Here is a 9,779-nt window from a genome sequence, read left to right as displayed (position 1 = left end):
ACGTTGGAGTTTTTCCTCTGTTCCTTTTCCTCTAATTTATGCTGTAAACAAAACACATTTCTGGGTCATAAATTCGCAGTCAGCTCTCTGGAGCATCAGCTTTGTAATTCATGCCCCTCCACCCTCCCTACCTCCACCAACCCTCCCGCCTAGTGTATAGCTGCTGCTGCCTCTGTCTCCAGTCACTGAAACACATCTGGACTCTGTCATATTTCATTTTGCTAAACATGCAGCATACAAGCAATTATGGCAATGCAAACCAAGGGGGAAAGGTAGGAACAGGGAGGCACGTGATGTAAGAGATGATGAATTTGCTTTATTCAAATTTGCCTTTCTCAGCCCACATTAAATGTATGTGTAATTTTACACACACTAGGTTATTCATGCATTCTATGTTCCACCTTTTTATCAGAGGTATGCACATGCAAATAAGTGTGCAATCTCAATTTCCAGAGCACTGTGCAACAATAATGGATAAAAAAAATACAACTGGCATCTGTACAATAGACAGTCAGTTTTAATTCTGCAGGTTGCTGGTTTTTCATTCCACACATGTAAGATTTATTTATTTATTTTTTGAGGAAAAAAATCTTGGAGTCTAACATACAGTATGATAAATGTCCTCAGCAGCCCTCATTTTTCACGTTGCCCAATAATCACCAATGGAAATGCAGTTGGCCCGCCCCTGCCGGTCTATTGTGAGTCCGCGTTCAACTGGAAACCACTCTTCCAGACTCGGTACCAAAGTGGCGCACCACGACATGCACGGCTGAACGACAGGAGTGCGCCTTTGAAGATGCTTGATTGTCAAGGCACAATTTCTGGTAAGAGACTCGCTGTTTTTACGCTTTTCCCCCTTTTTAATCACATCCTACGTCTTTGCCTCCTGCTGGATATCCGTGCATCTTTTGTGTTATTCTACATTGACTCCTTACAGGCTGTGTCGAGGTAAAGCAGGGTTTAGGAAGTCTTTTTTTAAATTGTGTAACGGAGAGGTTTAGTTGGGGAGTGTTTTTGATCTGGAATAAATCGACGGACAAGAGTTTTGATGTCAGGGAGGCGTTGGATCAATGCGCACTCCAGCACGTTTACTTTTAACGTTTAAATTGTGTCATTTTGTTGCATGTCTTTGATATTTAATACATTATTTTTAAGATCTCGAGTAAAAATTGGAGTGGAAGGAGAAAATAGCAATATTCTAAAGATGGATGTTGAACTTTTTAACGGCTCTGATGTTGCAGTTAAATAAAAGAGATCGTGCGTTTAAATAAATATAGACTGCAAATATTAGCCCTCGTAGTTGTTGCGTTAGTTATGAAAGCATGGGCTTCGTCAGGCCGTGGATGAGGTGTGGATGTTTGTCATCTGTCTACACCTTGCGAGCCCAAAAAATACACTGTTTGGCTTTGTGCTTGGAGCGAGATGCGTCGTTGTGCGTCGCCTTGGCTCTGGACATTTTCAGGGTAGCACCTCCTCCTCCTCCTCTTCCTCCCTCCAAATCCAATCCAACCTTCCACAGCACCTCCGTATATTTGCTTCACGGGGCTTTTTCCAGCAGAAGGGAAACAGATGCGCCGTAATGTCAACAGTCGATTACTCATGCAACATTGCGCGAAAATATGCGCCCCCGCAGCTTGGACGGGAGTGAGCGCGAACACACCGGCCTCCATCTCCATCTCCATTCCTGCCAGACAAGGCAGCTTTTAGGGAGTACTAGTTGGCAGCTGCTTCCTGTTCAGCACCGCAGACAGAGACTACAGTGTCCACACCCACTTCAGGTCCACGTTTGCTGCCCTTCTCCTTTCCAAACATAGAGAGAGGTCCGCCTACGCGTTATCAGTTTTAGTGCAGGTTGACTTGCTCTCGCCCGGGAGGCATTTGAGTGCTCATTGGATGCGAAATCCTGGAAAAAAAAGTCGCCATAAACAGCAGCTGAGTACCGGTGTGCTGTTTGCTGAAGCTCAGGTGCAGAACTCAGTGTTCTACTTGGAACCGCCTGTAATAATCATAAAGGGATGTCAAAGAACCTCCATCATCGTTATTTCGGACTCTTTAAGGCTGAGAGACCCAGTGCAACCTTTGAAAACCTCTTATTAATTGCTGCTCTGAAAGGAATTTGTGGAATAAGTTATTCATGAAGCCCTAAGTCATACACAATTAGGCGTGATTAGTCAAATTAAATACCTTGCACAATCCAGGAGGGGATGCTGGTCTAATTAATCAGCCTTATCCTGCCATTATCATTCACCACATGTGGCTGGAGCTCATCGGCAGATGTGTGGCTTCATCGCACTTTGGACTCCAGAATGCACACCTACTACTGAGAGTAAACAAATGACTAATAGCTCACATTTGCCTTTTGTGATGTGCTGCATGTGTGAACGACGCCGTCATGTCGACGCACAGCCGCGCTCGGTTGATGTGGTCTGAGCAGGAGGGAGAGTGTTGGGAGGAGAGTGTTAGTCGGAGAGGTTGGAGAGTAAAGGAAGCGGGAGTGAGGTGGAGAGAACATGCCTGCTGGCCTCCTGTCTGGACACATTACATTTTCATAGGCTGATATCACACCGGCACAGCTGAATATAGATAATAGCACTCCTTGTTCCCTGCTGTCAACTTGGGTATTTGTCTCTGTTTCACTTACATCATTGTATTTATAGATCCAGCAGCAGCAGCAGATGGATGTTATCTGTTGGTTTACTGACCATCTGATGACTAATGTTGCATCTGCCTTTGGTGCAAATTTAAAGGGATGCTTTGCCAATTTTTAACCAGCTTTGTGTCATAACAATCTGGGCAGTGTGTGTAAATGAACTGTGGTAAACTTCCCTCCGTCTAACCAGCGCCCAGATGTCCCCGCTCATCTCTCAGCCAAACCGTCATCCAGCGTATTTTCACTGGCTTTAGTGCTGCTGCTTGAACTGAAGATTGTTTTATCCACTTTGCCTGCCACCACGGACACAGATGCTGCGCCTCAGATTGGATACATCCATTAGTACACTCACACGCAGCTCACCGTATACACTATGTACTCACTTGACCAATTTTTGACAGGTTAGTGTTGTCTCAGATCAAACACAGCTGTTGTGCACTCACCACAAATGACTGTCACATGTAGTTTTGCAGTGGGATGCTGGTTTTAAGGTATACAGACTGCAGCATGACAATTGATGGTTATCATACCGTGTACATTTGCTTATGTACACTATAGGTAAAAAATGCAACCAGACCAAGAATCTCACCTTTATTTTTCTTATTTTCAAAAGGAAGACTTTCTACACAAGTTACTCAAGTTTAAATTACAAAAAAACAATCGTTGCAATCCTAAAAAAACCTTCCATTTTCATCTCTTTAAACATCAATGTAAAGGATAATAATAGTAATTTTGTCATACCGTATACCATAAAACTTTGACATTTTCCATCTTACGCCACAACCATTAGCTTATTATAAAAGGTATGATCGTGGAACGGTCTTGGAAAGGAAAGGAATGGTATTGGAAAGGTATTAACTGTGCCTGATAACTCGAAAGGTGAAAAACAGTGGCTGTTAATGTCTAAAAAGTGGGAAAACAATGAGGTCAGAGAGATTCGTACATTCCCCGAATCGAGGATGAGATCAACAGCCATATAACAGAGACAATAAATGATTGATAATGTCCTGCCATGTCATTGTTATTGTTTAAAAAGCTCTGCCGGGGGGTATGTTATATGTCACACCAGAGACCAGCGCTGCTGTGTTAAACGTCACGCCTCTTTCCTCTAAAATCGCACACTGGAGCTGCATGATGCCGCTGTTGTTTGGTTCTTTGTAAAAATGCAAAGGCGGCGCAAAGAAGGGACTTTGTCGAGTTATTTATAAAGCCCATTATCACAAAACACAGTTTGCCTCAGCGGGCTTTACAGCACACAGCATCCCTCTGTCCTTAGACCCTCACATAGCCTCAGGAAAAACTCCCCAAAAAAACAGAAACCTCAGGAAGAGCAGCTGAGGAGGGATCCCTCTTCCAGGACGGACAGACGTGCAATAGATGTCGTAAATAACAATTAAATTACAGTAATGACAAAAAAGAGAAAGAGAGAGGAGAAGAGATGCACAGCAATAACAGTAACAGTAGTCATATTACAATAGTGATAGGTGTAAAATGTCTAAAAGCACTCTGTGATAGCATATAACAGCCCTACAGCACGATCTCAGCAAGGCCAAAGCACTTGTAACGTCAATGCCTGATGATAAAATGTGCTGCTGTTCATTACTGCCAGACTGGAAATGTTAAACTATCATAGCAGAGGCTCAAAATTACCGTGTTTTATGAAAAAACACTGTACACCAGTCACAATCACAAAGACGAATAGGTTGACTTTATAACTTTATTAGTATTTAAACAACTTACTTACACATACAAATCTACCCATACCCCCTGCTTTAGAGAGAAGCTTTTTCTCAGTCTGGATGGTTCAGTCCACAGCTGACCGATGGTTTCATCCATCATGCTGACCGACACGATTGACTGTAACGAGATCATGTTCGTGCCAGGAAAAGAGTTAAAATGAGACGTGTGAACTAAACTGCCTATTGTAACTGTCACAGTGGTCAAACTATCGTACATTACGGCAATTTTGGAATCAGGGCACGATGGTCGTACATATACGATAATTATCGTACATCTGGCAACACTGCTGCTGTTAGCCAGCTAGCTGGATAACCAAAGCAGTGGTACCGAAGTATTACAGAATCAACCCAATGAACAAAAGTAATCCTTTCACAGCATTAGAGTGGTATTTAAAAAATACACAGGTTTACAGTATTTGTACAATGCTTTGGCATTTGGTAGTCGGTCAACGTTTTACAAGTTTGAAATGTGCTTGTGGTCCATATTAGTGCACCATCCAGGTACTCATAGTGCTCTGCATCTTGCCATACTTCTCAGAGTGAATGTACTTATGCGCTCGAAATAGCAGCTATAAGTAAAAAAGTATCTGATTTGAGACTCGGTGAAAAAGGCTCTCTCTGTCTCTCTCTCTTTTAAACTCAGATCAAACAGTGAAATTAGGCAGCTGATAAAATATGAACCAGGATTCTGTCATCGTGTTGTCTGTTTCTAAGTGTTTTTAGAAACATATTTTATATCACCGTGTAACTGTGATTTGGGAGTTTGTTATCAGCCTGCAAACATGACACGTTTCCTGTGTCGAAATGGTTAAGCTGACATTAAGCCATCCACGGCGGGTCCAGTGAATCGCAGTGCATTGTTGTTGCTGTGGTTGTAGAGGGGTTTTTGATGTGGTTTCTTTGCCTCTTGAACAAAATTGAATGCCTCAGTCCTTTTCCTCTGCTTTATGTCATGGAGCACCAGATTCAAAAGTATTTGCATCTTTCTACTGCAGCGAAAGCCTAGTTTTATTTAAAAAAAAAAAAAAAGACTATCTTTCCAGCAGAGAAATACTTCATTAAGAAGCAGTGTATACTGTACTTGTAGGGAATCTCAGATACAGGGCCAGGCTGGCGGGCCCCCCTCCCATTTTCTTCCAACCCATTTTGCCCCAGAAACCAACGAGTATTCCCACACTGGAATATTAAAGCTCCTGAAAACTTGGCTTCAAATCTCAAGTAATTCTCTATAACATGAAATATTTATGACTGAAAAGTAAAACTTCAAAACATCAGGTTTTAAGAGTTCAAACTCCTGAAAACTGCTTCATCAGGGCTGCGTGGGTGTTGCGTCATCATATTTGACTGACAAACAACCCTCAACATGTCGTTAGACTCTGACTCAAATGTTGATAAATCCTGATTTGTGCTCGGTAGTACGTGGTGTCATATGTGTCTTCAGTTCATTGCGAACTAACAAAAAGAGCGCAGACAAAAAAGAAATACTCCACTTAGATTTTGTGTAAAATTCAAAGAAAAAAAACTGCCCTAGCTGTTGGACCCCATCGCTCACAGTGAGAAGCTGAAAATCGATTCAGGCCTGTCAGAATTAGATTTGTACCCTTAAAGCCATCAACATATCGGTTTATATCGTGTTGTAGTGGTACGTATCACCAAACACATTTGCAAGTACTCATTGCAGTACTAACCTGAGGCCGTATTGGTCCCTGAGGGATCGCTGACAGCTTTGCCCGGTCGATAATCCTTGAACGAATAATAAATCTGGATTACATGTGTAATCTCTTGATGGAATGACCATTTTCACTCGGTGGCTCGAAACGTCTAAACCTCCTTCTGATCATGTAAATCATTAACCTAACACTCTCTCTCTTCTGTTTCACCAGGTTGAGTGACAAGCCTGCCGTCCCATCGCCACCATGATAGCCACAGGTGGCCTGCTGCGCATGAACAGGCGCCAGGACTCCCTGCGCTCCAAAAACAGGGCGGAAAACAAGAGGAAGCGGAAATCGAAGAAAAAGAAGAAGAACGACGTGGTGGTGGTGAAAGGGAAGCTCAACCTGTGCTCCCCGGCGGGTTGCGTGGCTGCTGTCGGAGTCGTAGTTCTCATGGTGGGGGTCTCCATGGCTGTACTGGGATACTGGCCCAGTCAGAACCAGCAGCAGTACCAGGAGCGCCGCAGGACTGGAGCGTACCATGTTAACAGGATGAGCTACTCCAAAAGTCCGCCTGTTTCCTCTAACTTGACCCACAATAAGCCTCCGTCCGGAAGTTCCCTCAACCAGAGCCATTCTAACAGCAGCGCCGCCGACCCCTCCCCTCACTGCGGCTTGCTGTGTGACTTCCTGAATAATTACCTGTACTCAGACAATCTGAAAGTCTTTGGACCGCTGGTGATGGGGATCGGAATTTTCCTTTTCATCTGCGCCAACGCGGTCCTTCATGAGAACCGGGACAAGAAAACCAAAATCATCAACCTGAGGGATATCTACTCCACAGTTATAGATCTGCACAGCATACGCTCGAAGGAGTACTCGCCCCTGAACGGTCTGGTGAACTACACTCAGTCGAGGAACGCAGAGGGCCCGTCGGGGTCGTTCCCTGCGAGCGGGATGCTCACTCGCAGCTCCTGGCCCTCCACTGGACTCAGTCCACAGGGCGAGTTAGGCGGCGATGAGTTGTTCAGGCGCCAGTCGTTGGTCAGCCGGCCTCGTAGCTGGTCCAGGGACGTCCAGACCTTCACGGACACCGTCTACAGCATCTACAAAGACTACAGCAATAGCAGCGAGCAGGCCCCGCAGCCCCGACAGTGGGAGACCACCTCCATCGTCACCTCCTCTGTGAACGCTTTCACGCTCCCTGTGATCAAACTCAACAACTGTGAGGTGGAGGAGAGAGCGGAGGCAGAGGGGCACTCGGAGGAAGGGGTCGTGATCGAGGCCACTGCTGCTTCTGCTGCTGAAACAATTAGCGAGGAGGCACAAGCGAGCAGCAGCCAGACCGACGAGACGGACGCCAAGGAGAAGGACGCCAAAGAGAAGGATGTCTCGGATTCTCCGCCGCCCCATCAGAGCCATGAGGACATAAGCACAGACACAGCGGACCAACAACCACAGTCTCAACCACATTGGACTCAGCTGTTTCCGCCATCACCTGTTGCCAGGGCGATGGGGTCACGGCTGTCGCTCAACTCCCTCACGGATCAGCCCAGGTCTGCACGCCGCTGCAGCCTGTCTGTGTCTGTGTGTCGCCAAGGTGACAGAGCCAGGCGCTTCAGCTGCCCTCGTCTGGAGCGCTCCAACAGTAAGGGCTACATCAAACTGGCTGACCTCGGGGGCGAGTCCTTCGAAGCCCCCGACACAGACACTTCTTTAGTGGCCACCGAACAGGAAGCAGCAACGGACGCAGAAGCAAGAGCGGCGGAGGAAGCAGCTCAGGGAGAGGACGTTCAGGTGACACCCAGCGCCTCTGCAGAGTCCTAGACTCTTTTATTTTTTGCAGATGAGCCTCTGAAAACTGTTTGATGTCTTGTTCTTTGCTTCGTACCTTCTTCTCTGATCGCTGATGTGAAGCTGGCCATTACAGAGGAAAGGAAACGCGGAGAGTAAGCAGCTAAAGGACTATTGAAACATAGCCATGAACACTCGAGAGCACTGCTCTTTATAAATACCACATCCACAGCTCCATATTCAGATGTAATTTTTCTATTTTTTCAATGTAGCAAGAGCAATATTAAAGACTTGTAAGAAGATTTAGTAAAGATTTGTAACAAAAAAAAAGAAAAAAGAAAAAGAAAATCTGATCTGAGTTTGAACTTTTCTTTTGTATAACAGTAGGGCAAACATTGTAGCTTGTAGAATTGCCAAAACTGTCACTGAGAACCGTCGGACTTGTTGTACTGTAGCATTCAAATATGCCACAGAAAATAGTCTAGAATTGTTTCTCTACATTGTTATGTGAATACCACGTGAATAGGTGAACTGAATTGAATCTCAGGTAGACGTTTGGTTTAGGATTGGGACCTTGAGCACAAGGTCTTCCCTATGTGCACACTTGTTTATATGAAGCATTCATGGTTGAATAAACTTGACTGTAACATCTCCTGTTGAGTCTAATAGGTGTCCTTGTGTGATGTTAGATTAAAGGAATAGTTCTGATTTTTGAAGTGTGTGAGGTACTTATCCATAGACAGTGTATTACATAAAGTAGCTCTCAGTCCCTCAGTTTGGAGAAGCAGGCTGGAGTCCAACATGGAAGCAGTGTACTGCTGTGGATGGGGGTCGGGAACAAAACCTATTTTAGACACCTAAAAAAAAAACCCAATATCAACTTAAGTATACACCTTACTGAGGGTTTTTACCAGATCCCATAGAGAAAAATAGTGATTTAATATTGCTGAAAGACAGGAGCTGCTTGTCTGCCACTGCCTTGATTAGTTAGTTTGTTTATATAATTGAATGCCTTCAGCGTTAAAAGTGTTGGTTCAGATTCACCAAAGTCACAAAAAAAACCACAAACTAACTACCTGATCGAAGCAGCAGTAGACCAGCAGCTCCTGTGCTCAGGGAGCTTAAATGACTGTTTTTGTTTATGGAGTCTGGTGGCTTTGACGAGAGCATAGATGAAGACGTTAACGGCTCCCCGGTCAGAGCGGTCGGTCTGACGGAAAGGTAAAATAATGAAAATATTCTCAAGTATAACGTACACTTAAACTGATATTGCTTTTTTTTTTAAAGGTTTGACTTTTTTAGGTGATTAAAAAACTGGAGGCGTGACGACTTACATCTACTGCATGTAATACACTAAGTACCCCATAAAAAAACCCCTAAACTATCCCTTTAAATGCAGCCAAAATAGTTTGTTTCCTCCAAATGTTTTCGGAATAATGACGTGATTAAAAGACGTAAAGCTGCGATACTGCGAGTGATTATGAGTGCAGATGGTATGGATTTTGTTTCCTGCACTTCAGCAGCACTTGTAATTACTGGGACAGAGCGCAGTGTTATTGATGTTACGCTGTCTGTGCTAACTGAACGGAGACCAGGAACCTATAACTGACCTTTACAACAGGCCTTTAAATAATTGGCTTCACTGTTTAAAAGGGAACATTAGCAGGTCTTATCTGTTCGTCCAGATGGGCGACAAATTAAAGGAAAATATATATATATTGTAGTCTTAGAAATGTGTTTTTCCATCAGGCACCATCAGAACAACTCTGAGGTCTTCTGCAGGAGTTCATCTGGGTTATGATGTGATGACTGTGAAGGCCGTAGAATATGGCTCACATCGTTTTTATACCCTTTGTGCTCTGAATGGAAACATCTTTGTTCCATATATGTTTCTGCACTTATAAATTCACAGTTTTCATTAAATTTTTCATCTCTATGTATGTG

The 9,779-nt window shown here is 44.2% G+C and overlaps 1 protein-coding gene across 1 annotated transcript; it reads left to right on the top strand.

Annotated features, from left to right (window-relative positions):
* Positions 1-752: 752 nt before the first annotated feature.
* On the top strand, positions 753-8,140 carry LOC121951949 (transmembrane protein 200C). Its single transcript, XM_042498448.1, has 2 exons — positions 753-824; positions 6,273-8,140. The coding sequence occupies exon 2, from the start codon at positions 6,306-6,308 to the stop codon at positions 7,866-7,868; it is 1,563 nt and encodes a 520-aa protein (XP_042354382.1). The 5' UTR covers positions 753-824; positions 6,273-6,305; the 3' UTR covers positions 7,869-8,140.
* Positions 8,141-9,779: the final 1,639 nt, after the last annotated feature.

Source organism: Plectropomus leopardus, chromosome 12 (genome assembly GCF_008729295.1).
Source record: "Plectropomus leopardus isolate mb chromosome 12, YSFRI_Pleo_2.0, whole genome shotgun sequence".
Lineage (NCBI taxonomy): Eukaryota > Metazoa > Chordata > Actinopteri > Perciformes > Serranidae > Plectropomus > Plectropomus leopardus.
Note: the sequence above shows the minus strand (reverse complement) of the source record. Positions and strands in the feature narration are given on the sequence as shown.